General features: G+C 40.0%; 1 protein-coding gene across 1 annotated transcript in view; it reads right to left on the minus strand.

The window, feature by feature from the left end:
• PAPSS1 (3'-phosphoadenosine 5'-phosphosulfate synthase 1) overlaps positions 1 to 27,480 on the minus strand; it is a 95,075-nt gene that overhangs the window by 32,309 nt on the left and 35,286 nt on the right. Inside the window, exons 6-10 of the mRNA XM_081054070.1 lie at positions 25,965 to 26,078; positions 23,533 to 23,644; positions 20,979 to 21,184; positions 17,874 to 18,009; positions 6,429 to 6,697 (exon numbers count right to left, since the gene is read on the minus strand). Coding sequence (XP_080910196.1) covers positions 6,429 to 6,697; positions 17,874 to 18,009; positions 20,979 to 21,184; positions 23,533 to 23,644; positions 25,965 to 26,078 — 837 coding nt within the window. The remainder of the gene's footprint in view (positions 1 to 6,428; positions 6,698 to 17,873; positions 18,010 to 20,978; positions 21,185 to 23,532; positions 23,645 to 25,964; positions 26,079 to 27,480) is intronic.

Raw genomic sequence — 27,480 nt, forward strand, 5'->3', positions numbered from 1 at the left:
ACCTGTTCACTTACACAAAATGAGTCTCTGTGAAGCAGTCCTTTACTAGTGCATGGATAACTTCCATGGCAAAGAAAACTTCCTACCTCCAACAATGCGTTCTCTCCATAATTCAACTGGCAATTCTCAAATGTCTTAAATCAGGATATAGCTGTAAGTTGTACATATCCACATTTCAAAATACATCTTATTTTCATGAAACAGGTCTTAGAAAGCGTTATCTGTCCTTTACAAAAATGGACTTAGTATTTTGAGAAGGGACAGACACAACCTCGACAGTCACAAATACCTCACAAAAATATACATGTGTGTATGTAACACCTTTTTAGCATTAGAAAAGTAACTCTCCTTTCACATGCCACCCCCCACCCACCCAATGCCTAAAATGGAATTTATGATCAAGCCATTAAATCTTTACAGACTGGAAAACCAGGGACATCTGTTGATAACCAAACAGGCTTGACAGCTGCTCTCTGCTTTGAAAAGCATTTGTGCTGGGGAAACAAATCTGGTACCAATGCCTTCTAAATGACCTACAGAAAATGATTAAAGGAAGAGTCATTGTTTTTATTTTATTATTATTAGTTGGCAAATAAGCATTACTGGCAGACTTTTTCCTGATGTCACTGGAAAAGCTACAAAAATGAGTGTGTGTTTTTTTTTTTATTACAAAAGAAAATATTCACTTAAGGCTATGAATAAGCCAAATAGGTCAGAAACCCAAGTGAGGCACTTGAGAAAAAGAAATGGATAGTTTTCATAATCCACTCAATCTCAGAGTTTTAAATCCTGCCAGGCCATAAACATTAAAATACGTAATGGTTTAAAAAATGAAGATGTTTACTAGCATTTCTCAAGTTTTTTTTCTGTAAAAGTTCAGAAGTTAAGTATTGCCTTTTGCTCAGGCACCAGATCCGGTATTTCCTGACAAGAACCACTTAGCCTGTAACTGACACTCCAGAAAGAGGTCAACAGACAGATGAAACTCTGAGGTGCCTTTATACCTTCTAGAAGACTTGGGAGCTCTGTGGAGGCACCTGGGGCACCTAAATTCTTTGCCCTCCCATCGAATGCAAGACCTCGCAGAAGCTTACCGGCAGCAAGGAGCACTGGTGAAAAGAACACACAGGCCACGGGGTCACATAGGCCTGAGTTTCAGTCCCAGCTCTGTGTCTTGCTGGTTTTAACATCTGACACAGACTTGCTCCTTGAACCCAATGCTAGTCAGGTTCTTCGACGCCCTCTGGGACTCGACTTTCAGTGTGCGTCCTTGTTGGGCCTGTACTGGCCGCTGTAGCACAAATTTTACGACGTCAGTTTAGCGAGAACTCCCCATCCTCCATATCAAATTCAATTCTTCTTCCCCTGCCATCGCCCAAGAGATATTTGATCAGGAAGGTCTGCTTTCAGCAACTATCCTGCGAGGGCTGTTTCACCAGAATCAGCCCTTGACTGTTATTTCTGATGTTTCCTCTTAGTATTTATCCATCCATGACTCTCATACCCCTGGCTATAATTCCCCACCTGTCTGTGCCATATTCAGAACTGAGTCCAGTTCTGCCCTGAAGTCTCCTTTCCTCTACTGCAATAATAGATCCTGAAGAAAATCTGCTTTTACTGCTGTGACTGCTGACCAGTTCTGATTTTTTCTAACAGACCACAGTTAAGGTACCTGGCCTCCCTGAGATTTACTAACCTCTCTGTAAATGGGAATAAAACCTATCTCACTGAGTTGTCGTGGGGATGAGGTTATCTAATGTAAGCAAATAATCTGCTCGATGCGTGACAGGCATAGGCAGGCACTCAAAAAGTAGTGATTTTCACTGTCTTTCTGTTACTTATTTCTATATTCTTTATATTAGCGTTATATACTATCGAACACGCACGGACATTCCAAATCAGAGGATGCATGCTCTGACGTGAAGTCTGCTAAGGAGTTCATCGCAGGCTCTCTGCCATAAACAAAATCTCCGGAATTCACACTGATGGACAGGCAGCCTGGAGGTACACATAGGCAGCTCCCTGGATGTGGAAACCGAATACTAGGGATTCCGAGAACTTGCAACAAAGGAGCTTGTTATTGTTTTTTAAGGCAGTATATTAATTAATATTATATTAATTACCATATACTAACAAGAGCTAGGCAATGTGTTAAATGATTTACATTATCTTATTCACTCCTCACAACAACAAAAACCAGTCAGATATCACTAATACTATAAGGCAGATATCGTAAGAGTACAAAAAGAATACAGGCATACCGTGCTTTATTGCCCTTTTCTTTACTGTGCTTTGCAGACATTGGTCTTGTTTTTTACAAATTGAATGAAGGTTTGTGACAACCCTATGTTGAGCAAGTCTTATCAGCATAATTTTCCCAACAGGCTAAGATGATGGTGAGCATTTTCAGTAATGAAGTACTTTTTAATTAGGATATGTACATTATTTTTTTAGACATAATGCTATTGACAATTAATAAGCTACAGTATAGCATAAATATAACTTTTATATGCACTGGGAAACCAAAAAATTCATGTGACTCGCTTTACTGTGGTATTAAATTGAGGTGGTCTGAAACTAAACCTGCAATACCTCTGAGGTGTGCCTGTACAGGTTATACAAAGACTCATAACCCACCACTCTAGGCTGTGATAACCAAATAAGTAAAAGCCACTGTACTAGAGATTCCACCTCTAATGAATTCGTCAGCTAGGGCCATGCTAACTCACTATTTTGGAACTCCTACAGGATAGTTTAAGAATTTGTTCTCAAAAAATACATAACTACATATTTTTTAAAATATTTGAATATATAAGATTTTAAAAAAACACAACATCCTGTGAAAGTTAAGTACATGGCTCCAGAGCCAAACTATCGATAGACTCCTATGTGATTAAACAAGTTTTTCACCTCTCTGCCTCAGTTTCCTCATCTGTAATTGAAAGCAGTAATAGCACCTACTCTCTAAGGATAAGCTAGCTAAGTCATGTAAAGCACTTCCTATATTACTTGGCAAATACAGTAAGAGCACAATAAAAAGGACTATTTTTATATTCTATTTCTCAATGACTATATATAAGTACAACTCATTTACTACTTCTCCATTTCCTCTTTCGTGTAACTGGTTCAATGAAAACATTTTTGAGGTTGGTTAAGAAATAATAAAAGTATTACATAGTGCTTGGCTAAATAGTCAGGGCTAAAAGACCGAAATGGCTAAAGTGAAAAAGCTAATCAAGTATAGGTAAGGAAATACACTACTAACAGGGGTGTAAAATAGTACCACCCACTGGAAAACTGACTGACAGCATCTACTAAAGCCGAACAAAGGCACACGCCCTGACCCAGCAAAGGTATGTACCCACAGAGATCTCCACGAAAAGGCATGCACTAAAACCTTCATACCAGCATAATTCTTACCAGCAAAAAACTGAAAATTGCCGAAAGCTCATCAACAGTATTGGGTGCCATCACACATAGGACACCGCACAGTACTAAGAATGACCAACCTACAACGAATTACACACAACAATAAGGGCGAGTTTCACAAACATAACGTAAAGCGAAAGTAGCCCGACATTAGAGAAATAGTTCCAGTTAGAAAAAGTGTGAGAACGCGCTGGAATGGATGCTGTGATGCAATGCTCAGGTCCCTTTCAGGAAGGAGGGATCATTCCCCAGCATCTGGGAGTGCCAGCACATACCCGGCCGCTGTCAGCCCTCTTTAGAAATTGCCTCTACGGGAGCAGCCCAAAGGCATGCCCTTCCCTGGGCAGCCAATCACTGGTCAGGTAGGGTATAAACACCTGTTTCTTACGCAACGTGGAACATCTCTGATGGCCCTTCCAGAACTCCACATGGGATCATTAGGCTTCTCCTGAGACTGAATCACAGATCAACGTCTCCCTCTGTCCAATGCTACTCCCTTCCTTTCTCTTGCCTTCTACAAACAATCACCCAAAGCTGTCCCTGATAAATCTCCTGAACCTAATTCCACTCTCAGAGTCTGCTTCCCAGAGTACCCAAACCTCAACCCAAGCAAAGTGCATTCATGATGTGATGTGAGAGGTGAGGACAGTGACGGCTACTGGCGACAGGCAAGTAATGAAAAGGAGGGGGAAGGAAGGAGAACTGGGGTGCTGATAATAGTTCGATTTTTTTTTTTTTAAATTTGGGTGCGGGTGATATGACTGTGTTCAAAGGGGGAAAATTCATTTGACTGTATACCTATGAAATGTGTGCTTTTTCTGATGAATATTACACTTCAGTATGAAGTTCAAATAAGACAAAATAGAAAATGATCAGAATGGGAGAGAACCTTAAAGCGCATTTAGTCCTGCCTCCTGCACATCCCTTCAATAACCATGTTCAGGGCACTTAAGCACAGCCCAGAGAAGTCTAACCTGAGATAAACCCGCTGGTGGTAAGCCAGGCCCAGGACCGAGCCTGGCCTCCGCCACAAAAGGCTGTATTGTTTTTTCCAGACCAGGCCCTTGTGGGTAGCAAAGGAAGTCGATTCTGAGGCCTGCTGCAACCAGGTTACCAACCAGTCAGCTTTGCCTTACAAGGAGGAAGACTAACGTACGCCAAAATGTAAGCACCCCAAAGGTACCTTCAGGTGCCGTCACCTTTGAGTCGTCCTGAAGAACTACACCGACTCTGAAATCAGAAGACATGAAAATCCTATTGTAGACAAAACAGAATGCTTGACCCTTTGTGGTGTTCTCAAGAAAGAATTTTCGCTTTTACTACAGCTGGCTGCATTTATTATGTATCTATCCCCTCACTCCCACCTTTTAAAAAGCAGTTTTTAGTTTATGTAGTTAATAAAAGTTCCTATCTCTTCCCCTTTAAGGGAATGAGAAACACAAATAGGGAAGGTAAATTCCTTCACTTTCCCTGATGGCTCTTACTGAGGTTATTGATCATAAACCCATTCCCGATGCTGCACTCACTTGGGTCACTTCCCATTGAAAACCATTCACCCTATAATTTTGGAGCACTTCAGACCAAATGATTCCCTTAAGATGATGATGAGGATTAGGAAAAGGAGGGGAGGGGCAAGAGAAGACAGCACCAAAGGAGAGATTGGGGAACTATTGTAATAAAACTGTTACTTTATTTCCAAAACAATTTAGTTCCTCCTTGAGATGTGAAAACTAAAGGTCATGGTGGTCTCTAGGACACTCATAGGGCTATCACTGCCCAATTCTTACAAACATTTTATACCAACAAAAAGGGAAGAATGTGAGTAGTTTTACCTAATGTGGAAGTTCTAATAATGCGTTATTCTGGCTGGGTCCAAGAGAAGAGACAAATACATTTTAATCTTTCGGCGTGTTGTGACTGTATGTTGCTTGCCTAGTTTTCTTGGATAATGAGGTAACAGAGTGTACAACCCCACAACTAAGCTCCAATAAAATTTTTTAGGCTTGATCCCAAACAATAGCACACACGCTTGGATTTCCTTTTAAACTTTTTTTTTTTTTTTGAGGAAGACATCACAGAGTATATATTAATAAAACTAAATTACTTAATCCTGTTTAAAAGTGTTTGCCTCCCAGATAAATCTAAGTAAATTCATCTTCCTGTGAGGTGGAAATGAAAAAGAATGCACTAATAATGTGCCATCTATTCTTTATCTGGAACACTCAACAAGAAGCTGGCTGGCCACTTCTCACACACTGTTTTTTAGGTCATTGAGTGATTAATTCATTCATTCATTCAAAAAATATTTTTAGAAAATCTACTCCGCCTTGAAATAAAAACCTAATGAAAGCCTCTTTATGTATGGTTATAAAAGACCTCAAAATAATCCTTTTGCCCCCTAAATAGAACTCCAGAACCCTCCCCCTACCCAATATCAAGAAGCAATCCATTATGCGTCAGTCCTTCATAAAAGAACAGATTAAGAATGTCTCCTGAAAGCTTTTTTTTTTTTTTTAAAGATGCTATGCTTCTCTTCCTACTGAAATACCACTGGTCCTTCCAAATTTCAGAAGAAAGAAAATCAGAGCAAAGCTGTCCCCTGGGAAGAGTGACTTAGGACTTTGTTAAAGGGCTAAGATCCACGTTGTCAGAGCTGTGTCTGTAACATGGCCAGCAGTTACAAAGCGCACCTGTGTCACACCTGCCCAAGCCCACCAAGCCCTCTGCCTGCAGAGAGCTTTCCCCACAACTGGGACCAAGAACTGCAATAAGAGCAAGAGAAGAATGCCCCTGCCTGCCCTTGCCCAAGAAGGATGCCGTGGGCAGCCACCACTACAGAACATCCGTGACAGAGCAGGGGAGCACTCCGGACGCACCTGATGTCTGCAACAGCCCTACAGATCAGAGAAAAACCAACAGACAGATCTGTTGTTGACACTAGTTGTGTTAGGAAGAGTGGTTTCAACACTGCGATAGTGAAAATCTGGAAAGCAGTCTACCTCAGTTGGTCCAGCATACATCATGGGAGATGGGAAGATGGCCACAACTGTTGTTTCAGGATTCAGGACGCCTTCCTCCAGCACTGCAGCATGCTGTTTCATACGCCACATCAAAGGGACATCATCATCCTTGGTCCAGCCCCCAAGAGGGTGAAGGAGAAGCACAGGGCGCCGGTAGCCCCTCTCTAAAAGTTGCTTATGGGTATCCTGCATTAGTAGAGCATGTCCATTGTGCACTGGGTTGCGTAACTGAAATGCAAAGACAGCATCTGAAAAGAGAATTTCCAGAGTTAAGAGTAGCATGTTTCTAACAGACGACCTTGCAAAGGATAAACAATTCTTGAAGCTTGACGCTTAGGATTAACCAAACATCCGTTCTCAGAATCAGAAAAACCTGGACCATTTTGACCATTCACTCATGGCAATAGGACCTATACTTCTAACATATTTTTCCTTTACAAATCTTACATGCCTGAGGATGTGTAATAAAACAGTGATGGGTTTATAACAATTAGTTTCTGCATTAATGGGAAACTTGAGAATAACAGACTTTCTGGTCCTAACATCTCAGCTCAGCTGCATACATGGATATAAACTGTTGGTCTGCCTTCATTACCTACTTGGTAAATCCCTCCATAGGACCCGACACTTCTTTATTAGAAGAAGACAGTAAGGTAGAGAAATTTGTCATTCAAAAACTTGACTATCTATCCAAATATGCTTCTTTATACTGATTATTCTGCTTGACTAGAACCCTACGTTGCTTTGTGAAGCCAGGTCGGGATTCTGGATTACAGTGTAGCAGCACCAATCCCTTACACACGAGCAGGTAGAGCAAATAAGTAAATATACTGAGGACAACAAGAGCCAGGATTCTCACTACAGATGGAAGGCAGAAACACAGAAAGGGGAAAGGCTAGAACAGACTATGTATTGGATTAGGACTGAAAACAGGGAGACCTCATGGTTGTCAGATAGAGAGATAGATACAGGGCCAGATATGAATGTGTGTGAGTACACGTATGTATGTGCCAATGTACGTTTCTTGGTTCTATCCACTGAAAGGTCCTACAAGCAACAACTACCCAATGGCAATGAGCAAAACTAAAGCCCTAATTTTGCATCCTAACTACCATTCCCCACTTAAATAAACCAGGGCTCCCTGGCAAAATGGCTGATTCTCGGGGTAAGGCAAGGAAAGTACAGTAAGTCTTCATTTAACAATGTCGTCAAAAGGTTCCATAACTAAGTGAAATGACATATCAGGAAACCAATTTTATCATAGGCTAATTGATATAAAGGAGAGTTAAGTTCTTAGAGCATCTCATCATTATAACAAAACAATATTGAAAAAAACGTTATTAAAAGACCTGTTGCCAAACATGAGCCGAAACATCTTTTGTGTCACAAAGAAGTGCTCAAAGAATGACATGTCAAAAGATATAACTAACAGTTTGACGAACCCAGGACAAGCTAAATATCAAAGTAAATGAGACTAATGGATTGTAACTCCCTGAGTAAAATAGGAAGCTGTGAGTCCATAAGGAATAAAATAAATGAATAAACCAATGGGGGAGATGTGGAAATTCTACCTTATGGTAGGTCAGCTAATAAATGTAGAAGGAATAACGGAATTGGTAAATCACCATTTGGCAGTATTTGCAGTGTGCTAAAATGAGCAGGTAAAAGTTTGATGACAACAGCATATTTATGGCCTAAAATCTCTCTCCCAAAATACTTGCTAGTGAGTACAAAATAATTAGTTAACTATTATATTTGCCAGCAGAAAAACCTAGCAAACACAATCTTAAATGATTAAAGGTAACATAAAATAACTTAACATCATTTGTAATAGGACAAATAAAAACTGTGAGCCACCAAGTACGATGCATTGAAAATTCAACATTGCTTTCTTCAGTACTCCTGATCAAAAGTGTGTGACTTGAATTTAATCGTGAAGAAACAGCAGATAAATCAAACGAAGAGACAGTCAACAAAATAAATGACTTGAAAAGACAAGAAAGACTACATGACTGTTTCAGATTGAAGGAGAATGAGATCCTGAACCAGAAAGGAAAGGTGGCAAAGAGAAGACTTTATTTTTGTTGTTGGTTTGCTGTAGAGGACATTATTAGAACAATGGCATGGTTTGAATGGAGCATACACATTAGATAGTAGTACACTACATCAGTGGTATTTTCTTGGTCTGATAAGTGGTTAGGTAGGAGGCTGTCCTTATTTTTAGGAAATGCTAAGGGGTAATGAGTCATTGTGTCTTCAATTTTCCAACAGACAGAGAAAGCAAATAAACTATAACGTTAATAACTATGAAATCTGGATGAAGAATATACAGGAGTTCTTGGTACTATTCTTGTAATTTTTCTGGAAATTTAGAATTATTCAAAATAAAGAGTTTAAAAAATAGTAAATCATGACAAGAGATATATGAACCAATCACAATGTGTGGATCTTATTTAGATCTTGATTCAAACAAACTGTAAAAAAATGGAACTACCATGAAATTATTAGAAATTTAAACACTGACTGGTTATTGGATAGTATTAGGAAACTATTATGATGTAGGTGCAATGGTGGTATCATGGTTGTGCTTTCTTTTTTCTTTTTTAATTGGGGAATAGTGTGTTTTTTCAAGACCCATCAGCTCAATGTCAAGTCACTGTATTTCAATCTAGTTGTGGAGAGCGCAGCTCAGTAGCCCATGTGGGACTCGAACCGGCGATCTCGGTGTTACGAGTACCTTGCTCTAACCACTGAGACAACCGGCCGCCCATGGTTGTGCTTTTAAAGTCTTTACCTTTAAGAAACATGTACTGAAATATATAGATGAAAGACATGGGTTTTGAGATGAGGGTGTTTCTAAGATGAGGGTGTGTTAGCTCTGTGCAGGGTACACAGCCTGTGTCCTCTTTAATTAGGAACAGGTGCCTATCTTTGAATGTGACCCTTTGGTTAATACATCTCAGGTGTATGATGACTGCATTCCTAGATTTCAATCAGGTCAAATCTGATTTTGTAAAATCGCCATTTAGCAAAATTGTTTCTGTGACAGGATGTGCAAAAGGAAACATAAAAAATAAACTGTCTCAAATACACATATTTCACAGATTCTAATAATTTACCTACCTAGGCTTTCTTTCCAAAAAGAATTAATCTAGCTCCACACTAGACATTTAACAGATAAAGTTAAGATGGATGACTTACTAAAAGTTCACATTAGAAACATATAAAGGATTTTACTGCCAAAATTTCTTCCAATCTTTCCTTACTATCAGTTCCACTCAGAAATCCAAAGACCATTTGATCTGTCTGCCCATTTTTTTCTTGCCAATAGAACCAGGTCTTTCTTAAACTTCTAGTCTTCTCAATCCCTTGTAGCTATTTATCAATGAATTATACAAATGGCTTTAACTGTCTATAGTTCCAGGCTGTATTTTCATCCCTACCATCTGGTTTCTCCACTAGAGAACTTTAGTGGATGAACAATGTAATAGGAGTACCTGATCCATTGGAAGCTACATTCCCAGGGTATTGTCCCAACTAACATAACCCAGATGCATCACTATTAAATTTTCATCCATCTATTTTCCATCCAGAATAAAAGAATAATGGACCACTATGGACCTGAGGCCAATGATACTTACAACAACTTTCATTAATTTCTCACATTCTCATCCCCATTTTCTAAAGGGCAATAATTTCCCCCTTTTAGACACCATAATCAGGGTAAAGTATTTGCCTTTTCACTTATAATTCTTTATGGCTTAGTTTAAGACTGCTTTACTTAAGATCGTGGTATCAACTGTGTTTGAAAATGGGAGGTGATCTACAAGATGACTGAAATTTCATTATTAATATTTATGATTTCCATTTCTTTCTAACCATCTGTATCGCCGCTCCTGCGCAAGGACCAGGTATTCTATAATCTTGACTTATAGAAAGTATACTGCAAAGCTGCTGACACCATGCATAAAAAGCAAAATTGTTCCTTAAAGAGCCAGAGTGAATACTTCAGGCTTCACAGGCTATGAAGTTTCTGCTCAACCCTGAGGTAGCAGTGCAAAAACAGCCGCGGACAATGCATAAACAACTGAATATGGCTGTTTTCCAATAAAACTTTATTTATAAAAACTGATAGTGGGCCAGATTCTGCCTGCATGCTGTAGTTTCCTGACCTCTGGAAGGCAAATGAAATGTGGCTGACAGAAGTAAAAACAGCATTCTAACCAAGCCAGCTGATGTGAGCAAAAGTGTGAAGGCAGAAAGGCAGAAACGTGTCTGAGGAACACAGGATCATCCATTGTGTTGAAATGGGTGTGAGACCTGGCACAAGATTACTATCTAGAATTTTGAGTGCCAGGTTAGGAAGGATACTGCATACGCAGCAGGAGTTATGAGTTAACCCGTAATGTCTTACAGAAAATTAGTCTAATAGGACTGTGCAGGATTGATGTGCAGAATAGAGAGTACGTGGGTAGAGTGCAGCGACAGCAAAATCAGAAGGCGATTGTTGCTGAGGAACATGCTCCCACATTTCTATATAAAATAACCTTTCCAGAAACTCTTCCAATGTCTCCACCCATTTAATCTACTCCTCCCCCAGGACACGGACAGACCACAACCTGCACACTGGGGGATGGGGTCGCACTGTGACAACAGCACAGACAGACACGGCCCTCAGCTTCAACACCCTCCCCATCCTGCTCCCAGAGCTGAGGTCACTGGGCAGGGCTCTATGTGACGTGACTAGATCTGTGTCTGCTGCCCAAAGCTCTCCCCTAAGCTCAGACCATCACTCCTAGGTACCACCTCTGAGTGCGCCACGGGCACCTCAGAATCGACTCCTGCCCACCTCCGCCTGCCCTCTGAGCACAAAGCACCCTTTCCTCACCCTCATCCTCCAGAGGCAAGGAGCCACCTGTTCCCTAGGCCCCGTGCGCAGCTCCCCTTGCTTCAGTACTCATGCAGCATCAGCCCTTCACCCACCTCTTCATCAGACTTGTCCACTCACTGCTCTTCCTCCCCCCACCCAGCCTCCACACGGACGTCACCGCAGGCAAGGGCAGGGACAAAGCCAGTCTGAGACAGGATGGAAATTCCATTGTAGATAGGCGGTCCCAGGGCAACAGTGAAACGTGTCCTGCCCCCAGGAGCTTACAATCTAGAGGAGGAGCAGCAAACACTCACTCACCAGAAAATAAATGTTCGAAGAATACTATACTTCCTTCAACTGCAACAGGACACAATGAGGTCTTTGTTTTCAGAACAGTGTCAGTGTGAAGGATGAAGTGATGGAAGAAAAGAACGGGACTGGATTCATTCATTCAACCAATTCCTTCCTGCTCTGTCAAACACTATACGAAACTGCTGCCAAATCCAAAAGGCACTTCCTGTTTTAAATGCTCCTAACCTCTCTACTGCCTAAAAAAAGTACCCCACTGTCCTCACGGTCTCAAAGCCTGCCAACCATGCTACCAAGTTGTTCTATTTCATTTGCCTATTTTGTTTTTTTAAGTGAAAACCATGAAACACTGAAGAAAATTTGGGGGGGGGGGAATCCCCCACAAATGCCCTATCCTAATATAGCTGTTTTGGTTTTCTGTGTAATCTCCTAGTTGTTGTTCTTACACATATTATTTTTACACAGTTCTAATCAGATATGCATGACATTTTCTATTCTGCTTGGCCATTTTGGTCTAATCACCTGTTTCTTACATCTTGTCCTCTTGGAGCAACAGGGTTCACTGCTGGGTCCTATGAAATTCTTTCTTTACATACTAATTCAAGAAACCTACCCTTTGCCTGGATCCAATTACTGTGCACATACAGATGGCTTCTGTTAGCTGCATCTCTAAGTCCTGACCTTCCAATTCAGCAGTTTAATAAGAGACATTACGGAAAGCATTTCAATATATATTGCTCATGACTGCCCCACCTTTCCTCATTTCTTCCACCTTCACACCCCAAGCCAAACGCAGGTCTAGCCCCCAAAACCTATTTCTTTCACTGTATTTCCCGTCTCCCTAAAGGGGTGGCCAGTAGTACAGGTTCTCCCCGTCTCCTCTGGATTAGATGCCATCTAGTCCAGGAGCCAATACACCATGCAGACAAGCACAGCCTGACCCTTTCCTTCCAGCAGGTGGAAGGGGAAGAAGAAAGTAGAGAGGGCTTCCCTGAGCAGGTGTGGGTGTGTGACAGGGCGAGCACAAAGCAACCATCAGATGTCCTGATGGTGGGGAGAGAGTGCGCACTGACCGGGACAGGACAGCACACGGGCCGCCCACTCCAGCATCATGGCATCAAACTCGGTGGCACCATCCAAAGAACTTGGGCTGGACCCCTGCTCTGCAGTTCCTCACAGAGCGCCCACGGACAGCTTTACATCCCCCAGCAGGGCTGCTCTGAGCAACAGATCGGGTGATGAGCAGGGAAGTGCTCCTAACTCCTAGTCACCCTTTCCCCAGATTTCTCAGAACTGCGCTTAGCTCCCCGCCCCCAGCCAGAGCCCTGGGCTGCATCCCAACCGCGAAACCAGAATTACAACATCTTCCTGCTTCTCTGCTTTCAACTTCGCTGTAAAACTGTCCTGCATACAGCACTAATTAATAAGTCTCCTCTTCCAGTCCTACTCAAGCTTTAATATCTGCCACATTATCTACCCCAAAGCTCTAAAAACACTTCTGATTTTCCCTAAATCAGTGTAGTAGCTAAACAAGACAGTACTGACAATATTTCTAGAGTTGTTAGGGATGTGTGTGTGTGTGTGTGTTGGTGGGTATGTGTGTGTGAGCAAGTGCACACTTATACGTATAATATTTATGTGGGAGTTTTTTTAAGAGAGTTAGAAGTAAGAAAGACTTTGATCTCCCTGCCTCTGTCTAGACCAGGGGTGTCCAAACAGCGGCCCGAGGGCCAATTGCGGCCCCTGATCCAAAAATACATTTAGTTTATTTAAATAAACCAGGTGAGGCAATACGTACTTCACCTCGTGTCCCGGCTGTTTGTGTATTTTACCGCATATGGCCCTTGGTGAAAAAGGTTAAAAAAAGTTTGGACACCCCTGCTCTAGACTGTCATAAATTACCGGTATTTCTTTTACTTAAACCACTTATGAGGGAAAACAGTTCAGTAAGCCTGAAATAATAAGTCACTTGAGTAAATATGAACATACTAGTTAGAATTCTTCACAAACAGGTAGTCTTATACCCCAAAGTACACAGCAATGAATTGTTTTTCATTCCAAGACCAGAAATGCTTTCAAATTTAAATAAGATGGATACAAAGTTTTTTGCCAACTAGGGTCTGTGCTGTTGTTCTCCATCCCCTTTCCCATCTAGTCTGTCTTGTGACTGTATGTGCATTTGTGTGTACATTTCCATGTGTGTGTGCACCTTTCCCTGTGTGTGTGTGTACATTTCCCTGTGTGTGTGTGCACATTTTTCTGTGTGTTTGTCCACCTTTCCCTGTGTGTGTGTGCACATTTCCCTGTGTGTGTTTGTCCACCTTTCCCTGTGTATGTGTGTACATTTCCCTGTGTGTGTTTGTGCACCTTTCCCTGTGTGTGTGTACACCTTTCCGTGTGTGTGCACTTTCCCTGTGTGTGTGTACATTTCCCTGTGTGTGTGCACCTTTCCCTGTGTGTTTGTGCATCGTTCCTTGTGTGTGTTTGTGCACCTTTCCCTGTGTGTGTGTGCACCTTTCCCTGTGTGTGTGTACATTTCCCTGTGTGCGTGCACCTTTCCCTGTGTGTTTGTGCACCGTTCCTTGTGTGTGTTTGTGCACCTTTCCCTGTGTGTGTGTGCACCTTTCCCTGTGTGTGTGTACGTACCTTGCCCTGTTGTGTGTGTGCACCTTTCCCTGTGTGTGTGCACATTTCCCTGTGTGTGTGCACCTTTCCCTGTGTGTGTTTGTATACCTTTCCCTATGTGTGTGTGTCTGGGGCTGAGGGCACTGCATTCTGCCTCCATGATGAGAGACATTAGCAGGCACCCGGAGGATGGAGGGAGGGAAACATAGTTCAAGAGCGCTCGGGCTCCAGCAGCATCCTGCCTCAGACTGTGACGCAGGCTGTGCCGACATCCCCTATAACCAGCTTCTGCCCCCGTAGCCCCTCCTCACAGCTCCAGCTCCTCTCACCCAGCTTCAGAAACACTGTTTCCTTCCCAAACCCTTTCAGGAGCAGTAACACTACCCAAAATTACTAATCACTAGAAGCCTCAAAATTCCTTGTGGGTTTCCTTAACCCTGACCACCCTTCTTTAAATACTCACTTTGTTAAATTATGTTCAGAGCCTCATTAATGGTGAAGAAAGCCTAGTGTCTTCAGAGACAAACTACCTGCTCTGGCCTCAGCTTTCTCACGTGTCACCCCCCACTTTGTCTAAGATACCCACCTAATATTTCTATTCATTTAAAATATACTTTTCAGTTCAACAACTCTACAAAGCTTTCTTAGATTTATTCAACACTGCGCTACCCATACTGGGCTTGAAAGAATTTATGTCAACTTTATCCTTTGTAACCCAGCAAGACACCAGTATTCTGTGTGTAATAAATACTAACTGGCTCTTAACTTGGCTTAAGTGAAATTCATTCTTTCTTTCCAAGGCAATCATCAACCATCAGTGATTCAAAGAACCTGCCGTCCGGAGCTGAGTCACCTTGCAACCACTGATGGAGGTATTAAAGACCTGTCAGTCTTTCCAGCTACAGAATGGTCTAGGAATCGCAAAACTGACCATATCAGTATACACAGGATAACAGCCCACAAGGGATAATCAAAGTTCTTCTAAAATGAGGGAAGGAGAAGGAGGGAGAGGTAAGGGGGGAAACAAACATAGGTGAAAGAAAAGAAAAATTCCCTGTTTTCTCTCCCTTCAACTGTTTCATACACATCAGCGGATGACTTGTTATTGGCCTCTTAAAAGAGTGAACAAGAACTACAAAGGAAACTCCTCAGTCTGTTGCTTATTTGCCTTGGTCTAAATGGAAAAGTAAACAAATAACACACCACGATCTTTGTTGTATAATATAAGTCTAATAACTGGCTCTCGGCTACTTTAAACAAAGTTGCAATCGCTCATTATGCAACAAATTCTCTGCTTTAAAATGTTTGGCTCACTAAGAAGAGTGTAAAACAGATGTAATATTGAAGTCTCTAATTATGAATGATAATTCCCTGATAAGACTCCTCAGGAGTGCCAACAATTAATTTACTAACATGAATTTTAAATATGAATTCCAATTTTGGCAAAAAATTAAAGTAAATGAAATCATCTCAGCAAGTCCTCCATTAAACATGTTCCTGTTCACACCAGGAAAAAAAAAAGTCTACACATAAAAAAACCATCAGCTGCTTCTGGTTGAAAATTTTAAAAAAAGAGTCAACTAGAAGTGCCTTAAGTAATTCAAACATTTATTAGGTATCCGTGTAAGAAATCCAGAGATAGAGGAGTCCAGGGTTGGACCAGAAACTCAAACTGAGTAAGATTCTCATAAACACAAAATGGCTGCCAGAGCTCCACACACTGTGTCCCTATGTGACAGCATCCAAAGTATTTCCTGAGTGGAAAAGAAGGATGGGAAAGATGACTTTTTGTCCTAAACCAGTGTCTTGTCAGGAAGGAAACTCTTTCCTAGAAGCCCCCTCAACCTTCCACCTCAATGGCCAGAACTGACTTAAACACAGACCCTGAAATCACATGTTAACAAAAGAGAGTGAGGCACCACCACTGACTTATTCCCCCATGACTGGGCCCAAAAATGTTAGCGAGAAACAAGATAAAGGCAAGCGCCAAGTGTAGCATTCAGAGAAGTTTCTATACACGTACTTTAAGCCAAATATTTGCTTCAAATTCCGATGAGTCAAGTTCGGAAGCGGGTAGGATGGAGAATCCTACACTCAAATACCCTAAGAGGGACCAAGCAGGAAATGTGAATGAAGGAGGCGGACTGGGTGGGTGGGATCTGCGGAGTTCTGAAGAGCGTGTAGCCCATCCAAGGCCTCCAGTTCTTGATCTTTTCATTTCAAATATCAGCAAACTACAGTAAGGGTAAACAGCTATTCTTTTTCTAACTTTCACACAAAAATAGAAAAAAACTAGTTTCAGACTCACATAATAGAAATTATGACACCTTAACCTCTCTCTGTGTGCCAGGTAATGTTTACAGTGATGTAAGCATCTCATCTCATTTCACTTTTCAAAATAAAATCTTATGCATTAGGTACCATCATTGTTCTCATTTTTACAACTGAGGGAACCGAGCCCTAGAAATGAAAGCAACTTCCCACAACCACATAACTAGTAGGTGGTGGAGCAGAGGCCAGTGTGCACAGGACTCCAAATGAGTCCTGGGGTGCACAGAAGCTGAACTCAATTGAGAAAACAGGTCCTCTTGCCCTGATTTCTGTAGTCCCTTGGAAGGGTGGCTTCTGGTTAACAAATATAGCTTGGTGGCTATTTCCTTAAAAAGCAACCACATTCACTTGACATTTTTCAGCCACATCCGCTGATTTCTAGACAGAAAATATTTTTAAAAGCAGCACCAATGCTCAGGGCTTAACCATCTTTGTAGAGGGTAAGAATTAATTAGTTGCACGATAGTAAGATGCTTCAACTTCTTCAGATCTTAAAAAAAAAAACCTCCCAAAATCTATAACGAATGCTGTTCCCTGATATGGCACCTTGAACTTATGACTATGGGAGAAAAAGAATATGGGTACACCAGTGTAAACACATCACTTACCTACGTCTGTGTAAAAGACCTGCAAATAGCAGGTATCTGATATAAAAAGGCTATCCGGGAGAATTTTATAATATATAAAACAGTGTTACAAAGAACAGACTCTCTACTCTTACTGCTCCATTTCAGCCCAATCCAGAAATCTGAAATCATTATTAACCTACTCTTCAACAACCTTTTCTGCTATTTGTGTAACGTCTCTATCTCTCTTCTCCACTGTGAGCTCTTTTATTTATGGATCTCAGCCTTGGCACTCTGGCATATAGCAATGCACAACAAACATTTGTTGAATGACTAGCAAACATGATAAAAGTTCTGTTGTTCTAGTATTTTCTGCAGTGATACATTTCACTCATAGAAGACATTCTGAGATATAAAGCAAATTAATATGAGTGAGGTCTTCAAATAATTTCTCTTCCATAGTTCTATTCAGATTTAACAGGTGAGTTTTATAAGTAAAAGGTCAATTTGTTACGAGTATCCATGTTCCACACAATATACCAATAAACAGAACACAGACTCGTTTAGACTGACTAGCTTTTCTTATAATATTCCACTGCTACATTTGCCTGTATTCATGATTCTGTTTTACATTTTTAAATGTTAGAAAAATATTCTAGAACTTCCCTGATCAAGCAGAGACCCCAAGTAGTCCCATATTAGATAATTAGGTCCCTGTCTTACCAGCATTCATATCTTTAAACTTCTGCTTTAGTTCAGTAGGAGTAAAACGATACTGATCAAGACCATCATTCCAATAAATTCGGTCCAAGACTTGAAGATCTCCTCCAATCAGCCAATCACCTTGTTCCATAACCATCTAATGGGAAGAAAAAGAAAACAATTGTTTTTAATTAAGTTTATGGGAGTGACACTGGTTAGTACCACTATATAAGCTGCAAGTATACAATTTAAAAATGATTGTGTTAAACAGAAACGAAGAGCAAAATAAGTAAGAACACTTATAAAAGCTAAACACAGTTGTAAACTACTAGTTTTATCTCAAGGTCAATGGTAAATCTGTTTGGCTTATCAACTCAATTGAGATTGGAGATCCTACAGAATTAGGATATATTTTATAATTTCTCAAAGGACTTGTGAAACAACTATTATAATTACATGCGAAAGGCAAACAAAACCAACATGAATAGCTATGACTTTTTAAATAACAAAAATATTCTTTTCATCACTGTGTGATTAATAGAAATCTATAACCCTGGGTCACCCCACCTTCTGTGTTCTCCAATCCTAAACGTTTGAGCAATTAAATTCATGATGGAGGATGGAGTTGGACACAGAGTCATGCTTTCCAACCTCCACCTTACCTCCGACTGCTTACAATTTCTCTATCCTCTTTCTCTGCATCTGGGAGGGAGGAAGAGATCTTACCCTCTCGGATGTGTCCGCTTCTCACAGAGCAGCTCGAGCTCAGCCTTTCTCCCGACTGCTTTGGTCTGTGTGCTAACAATGCACCCAAACTACTGCACTCACTTCCTACCTGGTCTTCCTCACTAGAAGGTCTGACCCCATCCATCAAACGACTCATTCCAATAGGCACTAGGAAATACAGCAGAAAACCAAAGAGATAAAGATCTTGTTCTAATGGAGCTTATGCTACAGTGGGAGAGACAGGAGAAGCCAGAGAAATGCCAGCTGGTAATGAATGTTAACAGAGAAAATAAACAGGCCAATGGAGTACAGTGCCCATGGCCCAGACTGAGTAACAGTTAAGAAAACGGAGGCAATGAAGGCCTCTCTGATGAAAAGGAACCAGTCATGGAGGAAAAGTGTTTTAGGCAGAGGGGCAGCAAGTACAAAATCCTGGAGCAGCAACAGGCTTTTGTCTTTGAAAAACAAGAGGAAGGCTAATACGGCTAGAAGGTCTGGGAAGGTCAGAGCAAGGACAAGAGCAGAGGTAGAATAAAGGAGACCAGGAGTCAGAAGGCCAGGGCCAGATCACACAGGGCCTCACAGGTCACAGTCAAGCACTTAGGTTTCATCCTAATTACAGTGAGTCTGAAAGGGTAGAGTGATATGCTCAGATTTATATTTTTAGAAGACTCGCTCTGTGGACAATGAAGTGTAGTGAGTATGAGAGGAAGTAGGATTCCAGCCGAGAGACAATCACAAGAGACTAACCTAGAGACACAGATAACCTGGGTGCTGCTGGTGGGACAGGCGGTGAAACGTGGACATTCTGCACAAAACAACCAGGTAAAAGTCCTTAAAGCAATGCTTTGTGGTCCTCTCATGCTCCAAACCTGCCTGTGACCACTCCATTCCTACGAAGCATGCAGTGTAGTAAAAAATAGCACAAAAGACCTAACACAGACTCTGATACCTAACTGAGGCCTTCGCAGCTTGTGAAACTTGCTCTGAGACTCCTGACGATAAAGAGAACTACCTTCTTCTCCACCTCTAAGGATCACTGTAAGGACCAAAAGACTAAAATGTGGTCTGGAAAACATATATGCATGTAAATTGTTATTATGACTGAACAGAGTCTTAACTAATCTTAGTTAAGCTAAACCCTCCATCTTTCCTCGGTCCTCCCTCCCACAGGACAACCAGCCATTTCTCAAACACATTGAATCTGTGTTCTTCCTGCTCCACAAGCCGGGAATGCAGTTTCTCACAGTTCCCTCCTATCCAAATCCTACTGAGTCCCCAAGGCTGCAGACCAGCTACCAACTAAGACTAAGAAGTCTTACAGATCATTCTACACAAATGGTATAAAATATGAACAGCACTCACATTTGTTCAGTAATTAAAAAATGAATTCATGTAAAAAGTACTCTGTAGTGGTCCAGGCTACCTACTATGTGAAGCTCTACATATATCAAAAATTATTATCTGCAAGATTATGGAAGATGGCTTTGAAGCCCAGAGTGACAGGGATCCAAATCAGGCCCTCATCCCACCTATTAACTGCATAATTTTGGTCAAGACATGTGTTCCCATAAGTCTCAACTTCTCCATGGGTAAGGTGGATGTGCTACCCATCCTGTAAGTTTGCTTTATGGCTTAACGAATTTCCATGAACACGTTTTGAAAACTATGTTACTAGCTATTCATAACCTCCTTATTTTCTAAGACAATATACCCCCTATTTTTAAAAGTTTATCCCTTTTTTGTCCTTCATGAGACAATAAAATGAGATTTAATGAATTACCATGATCTAAACAGATGTTACAGAAGTTTTCTAGATAAATCTACCAGAATTTCACTTACATTAGTTTCTTTTAAAGCTCAAAGTCCACTGTAAAATACTTAACTTACAGAAATTTGACTTTAATGATAACATTTCACATACAATACATAAAATAGATGAAGCATTTTGGGGAAACAAATTACATGTCACGGCTTTCATACCGGAAACACAATGTTCGATTAAAAATCCACAGTAGATAAAAACACCCTGCCACGGATCCCGTAACACCCTGACCTTCCATCCTACCTGTGCAAATATGCTTAATGTCAGCTCCACCACCAAACAGTAAGAGCTCCAAGCACAGAAAGACTGTGCTTGCCATGTCTCTCAGCTCTATATTCACACGAGCATCAGAGCCTACTGTACAGTAGATGCTTAAAAAATATCTGTTGAACAAGTATTTATCCGGCCTGAGAGGACAAGACCATAAGACCATGTACTCATCACACTAATCTAAGATCCAGTCTCGATTCTGCAAAGTATTACCAATCCCAATGGAACAGTTGACATCCAGGTTAAGGCCCACATGTCAGCACAAACATTATTTGTCAATCGGTGCAGCAGTGTTTGTTCAGGACCTTGATGTAGGGGTGGTTCTTGCAAGTCGTTCCCCACTGTCGGGCACAGCGCTCCTCCTTCCTGTGCTCAAAAAACTCTGGGTTGCGAAGAATAGCCACGCGGCGGCCCTCATACACCAGAGCAAATGCGGTACAGCCGTCCAGCCTCTCTTTATCTTCATGAGTTGCTGACAGAACTATAGGCACTGACAAGTTAATGACACCCCCTGCAGAGCACAAAAGAACACAGAGCACACAGCTTGCATTAAACTCCACAGGCCTTACACATCCACCTTTCACTTCAGTGGACATTTCAAATCATAAAAGATGTCTGGGTCCAGTGACAGTGTTGAATTGTTTCCTGGCACAGGAAATCAGGAGACAGAACAAGCAACAACCCCAGAGATTAAAAAACAAACAACAAAAATTAAAAGAGAATCAACACTGTGGGTAGCAATACTCACAACAATTCATGAAACTGTTTTTTGGAGGAAAACTATGGCATTGAATCACAGAAGTAAAAAAAAAATTTATTTAGGAAGTTTATTTAGTTTGTTAAGGAAGAATCAAAACATTACGAACAGAATTACCATATGACCCAGCAATCCCTCTCCTGGGTATCTACCCAAAAAATCTGAAAACATTTATCCAAAAAGACAAGTGTCAATGTTCATTGCAGATTATGGTGGCGCAGACATGGAAACAACCAAAATGTCCTTCAATAGACGAATGGATAAAGAAGTTGTGGTATATATACACAATACTATTCGACGGTAAGAAAAAATGAAATAGGACCATTTGTGACAACATGGATGGATCTTGAGATTATAATGCTAAGTGAAATAAGTCACACAGAAAAAGTAGAGAATCGTATGATTTCACTGATACATGGTATATAAACCGAAAACAACAAGAGAACAAGAAAAAAAACTGAAAGAACAAAGAATACTCAGAGACATAGATAATAGTTTAGGGGTTACCAGAGGGTAAGGGAGGAGGAGGGAACAAGGCTCTAGAATAGTGTAAACGGTGTCTAATATACGGTGATGGAAGGAGAACTGACTCCGGGTGGTGAACACACAATGTGAGATAGATAATGTATTACAGAATTGTACACCTGAAATCTATGTAACTTTACTAACAATTGTTGCCCCAATAAACTTTAATTTAAAGGAAAAAAAAAAGGAAGAATCAACTGGTTAAGTCTAACACACCAAAAATATACTGAGTACCTCCAGTATATGAATAAGACAAAGGACTATGTTTCAGGGCCTTTTCAGGAAAAACTTAAATCCCCACTGATAACTACATTTGAGTACCAAGTTGGTCAAGTACACTTGAGTATACTTGGGTATCCTTGAGACACGAACACAAAAACATGCAAAAAGTTTTCTGTTTCTTGGTTTTTAATCAGAACTGAACTGATGCCAGTTATCACTAACCAAAAACGAAGGTAGTAAGTAACCAGTGCTCCATTTAAACCCAAATATGTTCCAGTGAGACTAAAAGCACATTCACAGATCCCAACCTTCCATGCTCTAAAAGTTTTTTTGTTTTTCATTTTTTTTCCTATTCATTGAGCACAGATTAGAAAAATAAAATGCATTGTCAAATTCCTATGTGGATCTTATTTACATACTGAATAGAAACCATACTTTTTTGGGAAATCATGGCATGACTCCTCTGGGCAAAAGATGTCAACAAAATCAATGATAAGTGCTTGGCTGTTTTAAAATGACCACCACTAGGTACAATGGACGATGGAAAATTAATAGGTAGATTTGCACCAAACCCAAGACAATCATTACTCAGGAGGCAGTCCACAAAGACTTTGCCATTGGTTCCAAGAAAGAAAATCAAAAAGCAGTATTTAATCCTTGTGTTCTTGTGATAAAGTTTCTCGAGAAGAATGATTAGAAATTATATTTTATAACATCTGTTTCACTCCCCAGTTAAAAGAAGTCATAACACAGAAAAACGTGGTAATGGGGTTATGTAACATTTAACAATATTTCCTTTAAGGTGATATATTCATCTTCCCAACAGTATACAAAATTTAATACACTGAACATCAATTTCTTTGGCAAATTCTTTTTCTTTTTTTTTTCTTTTTTTTTTTTTTTTTGGTGTTTTAAAAAAATAGGAACCTATTTAACTACCTATTTCAGGACTCCTTAACTTGGACTCCCTGCCTCCCTATCAGAACGCCTAGCTTAAAAGTAAGCACGGGCTTCAGTATAGCAACATCTAGTAGGTATGTGAACTTTTTGGGGAGAAGCTTTCTAACGATGATCAAGTAGATATGATACTGAGAAACTATTTGCTGTTTAAATCCATTTTTAGCCCTAATCCCCAGGTGTTTCTTCTCCCCCTGCAATAAATTACAATCAGGGAAACAAAACATAGAAAACAGATCTCAGAATCCACTTAAAATGGTCAGTACTGAAATAACTTAATCTTAAAATACTACCTTCGTTAAGATGTTACCACAAATTTCTACAAATATCAACAAATCCCTGCAACTGTGTGATTTCTCTTCCACCTTCAATGTACCGTTGAATGTAAAATGTCTTACCATCCAGAAGACAATCAAAATGAAGACACTGCAAGTACTCCCTCTCTCTCATAAAGCCATTCAGTGGGGTTGCCCAACCTTCTGCCAAAACCTGCACCCACTGCATATCCACCTAGTAAATGAGAAAGGAAAGGAAAATTTTCTATTTCATATACTTACGAACAAAAGCAAAAATAGCCTTTAGGAGTTTAATTTTGAAAAGAATGTCTACAAACATCTCAAGAATGATTATAGATTATACAAATCTAATAAAGAACAAAGGAACTAGGAACATACGCATTTCTCCTAATAAATTTAGACAACATTAGACTTGCAAGCATTTCCAATAAAGATAGCATCTCTTAAACCAGTGGTTCTCAAACATTAATAAGTATTAGAAACCTCTGGAAAGCTTGTTAAAATAAAGACTGTTCCACCCCCCAGTTTCTGATTCAGTCGGTTTGCTGTAGCGCCCAAGAATTTACATTTTTAATGAGCAGAAATGCTAACAATGATGGTCTGAAAACTAAACTCTGACAACTACTGTACTAAACTAAAAACAAACTTCAAATAAAAATGTTTACCAAAAAGTCCCTCACCAATGAATGAATACCCCTCATTTTACAAAGATGGTATGATTTCTTGGACTTTTAAGATTTCTAGCATATTCCTTCAAGAATCGATGGTCTACATATCATTAATGTAAGCTAGATATGCTCATTTTTGAACAGGGTACTGTATGTACGTAACAGAGGTTCTCATGAAGGTTCTCAAATGAAGCATTTGGCCAAGTGGTGTGCAGTAAAACATGGCTTACTATTTGTTCCCAAAGTAGGCTGATCAACATGTTGCACTAAAAAATCAAATCACAGTAAGACATTCCTCTTCAATTCACAGGAAAAATTGTATTCCTGCACCAAATTGTTTCACTTTTGAGGTTTCACGTATTAATTTTTCCTAAAGCTTTGACAGACCTTGCCTCTACTGGAATCCTTCTCAATGGTATCTATCATAGACTAAATGCTTGTGCCCCCTTCAAAATGATGTCGAAGCCCTAACCCTCAATGTGCGTGAGGAAGTGATCAAGGTTAAACGAGGTCATAAGGAGGTCGTAATCCCACAGCTCCGCTGTCCTTATAAGCAGAGGAAGAGGCACCAGAGTTACCTCTCTCCATCCTGTGAGGATATGGTAAAAAGATGACTGGCAACAAGCCAGGAAGACAGCCTCACCAGGAGCCAAATCAGCCAGCACCTGGATCTGGGACTTTCCAACCTCCAGAACTGTGACAAAATAAATCTCTGCTGTTTAACTCATCCAGCCTAGGGTATTTGTTACAGCAGCCCAAACTAATACATCAGCTGACTTAGCATCAAGTTTTTAACTAATTACTTCTCATACTGCTGTGCAAAGAACAAACCACCTTATGGGGAAAAAGTTCATATTTTAAAAAGGCTACTATCTTTCTGGGTTTGTAACGTATTGCTGAGATAGATTCATATTCATTCACTGTCATTTTTCTGTGTGTGTGTCTGTGTGTGTGCACGCGCGTGCATTCCTGTGTTTTTATTGCACGCAAAGTTGTCAGTGACAAAATCCATTGTTCCTCTGCAGCAGTCAGCTTCCTGAGTGGCTCTGCTCTGACTCCACCACGTTTGTGCTCCCAGCGTTTCTGGGCTCCTGCTCAGAGACCCAATACACAAAGCAGACTGGATCATCTACTCCTATCAGGGATTTGAAAAACTACTGGAAGAACCTTTCTCCAAGCTCAGAAATTTCGGGGGTATTTTTTTCCTTTCTCCTTACTTTTAGACTTGTCACTTCCCTACATGTGTCCGATTTTTACGATACTAAAAGAAAGGCTAGGAGACTCTGCTTCTAGTCCAGGTTCTTATTCCTTCACCTTTTGGTTTTTAAAGTATACCTAATGACATGATTTCAATTTCTCTGAGGTTTGAAAATGATAAATTATAGTCTCCATTGTCATCATATCTAGTTTAATTAAGCAGGGTTGTTTTTTAATTGGGAAAACACCTAATGATATCATTAGATCTAAGATATACAACAGAAATATTCTTAACATTATAAGAAAGGGAGAGTTAGGGTTTTGGCAGGGGATTAGGAAACACGTTTAAAGGGAAAAAAAAGTTCATTTTAATGATTACTAATTAGTATTTCTTAACCTTTTAGAACGCATTCTTTCTGACAAACCTAAAAATCTTACACAATCTTTGTTCTTTGATATTTAAAAATAAATATTATGACTAAAGGAAAATCAAAGCCATGGTAATTTGGGAATATGGTTTTACAAATTAAACACAATTCCTATCTCTGAAAATTGTGAAACACACAACTACCCATGTCCTCAAACACAGATATAAAACCACAAATTTTACAGATTGCCAACTGTATATAAGGCTAAATCACTTGGTATGAAAAACAACAAAGCACTTACTTTATTAATTTTCAGTGCTGGTAAAGTCTCTGCATCTGTTTTTGCCAAGTGAAGTTTATTTTCTGGCACATACAGTTCTTTTACTTCATAAGAGGCATCTACAGGTACAATATCCTATACAAAAATAAATGTACAATTAAATGTTTGAGTCAACAATTTAAGAGTTCTTCAAAGGGTATCTTAATGAAGGAAATGAACATTTCAAAATAAGACTTAATAAAAGAAGCATAAAAAAGGACTTTGAACGCTGTGCCTCGCCAACCAATTTTCCAAATGTCAGTTGGTCTACTTTCAAGCAGATAATATGCCGCGTACAAGAAGTCATTAAGCATAATGTCCTCTATTATCTAATGAGAAAGAAACTCGTGGAATGTACCATATATGTTAAAATCAGGCAACCGCAGAAGATATGACCTCAAAAAGGTAATAATAAAAGGAATTTGAAATGAACAACAAAAAAAAATCAATCAACACATCGTCATTATTTTGAACACGTCACAAAACCATTTTAGTCCAGCTTTCGTATGCATCCTTATCACTAGTGTCACCTAGGCCACCTTTCAGTGACGCAGCACAGTACTCCAGAGTACGTCAGCCTTACTCATAACCACCTTTGTGGTCTGAGAAACAGCACTTTTGATCCCATATGAACTGCAATCTGGAAATGTAATCTCACGTCCACTTACCTAAACTGTTTATATAACACTGGGATAGTACTTCTCATTTATCCTACACATACATACTTGTGATTACCACAACATAGCCATTTACGCTCATCAGGTGATCCTTATAAGGCTTGTTCACATTTTTCATACGCCCAGGAATAATTACTAAATGTATTTAATTACTTTAACTTTTTTTTAAGCCAAATTTATCAGGTAATCTCAATGAGCATATAAAACTGGCACTGATTAAGGATTTTTCATACATGTATCTTATCCAAGCAATATGTCATTCAAAGTAAAGTAATTCTCAACAAAATGAGAAGATAAGCCATAGAGTGGGAGAAAATTACGCATATCTGAAAAAGGACTGTTATCCAAAATATACAAAGAACTCCTAAAACTCAACAAGAAAACCTGATTAAAAAATGGGCCAAAGATCTGAGCAGACACCTCACCAAAGAAGATATGTAGATAACGAATAAAGAAAAGAAAAGATACTCTACTCATCAGGTACACACCTGTCAGAATGGCAACAAATCCGAAACACTGACAACACCAAACGCTGGTGAGGATGTGGAGCCACAGCAACTCTTACTCACTGCTCATGGGAATGAAAATGGTTCAAACACTTTGGAAGGCAATTTGGTGGTTCCTTGCAAAACTAAACATAATCTTTACCATACAATCCAGCAATCATGCTCCTTGGTATTTAACCAAATGAGCTGAAAACTTATGTCCACACAAAAGCTTGCACACAGAGGCTGATAGCAGCCTTACTCATAATTGTCTAAAGTTGGAAGCAACCAAGAAAGCCTTGAGTAGATGAATGAATAAACTGTGATACATCCAGA

This window comes from Rhinolophus hipposideros, assembly GCF_964194185.1.
Source record: "Rhinolophus hipposideros genome assembly, chromosome: 1".
Classification (NCBI taxonomy): Eukaryota; Metazoa; Chordata; class Mammalia; order Chiroptera; family Rhinolophidae; genus Rhinolophus; species Rhinolophus hipposideros.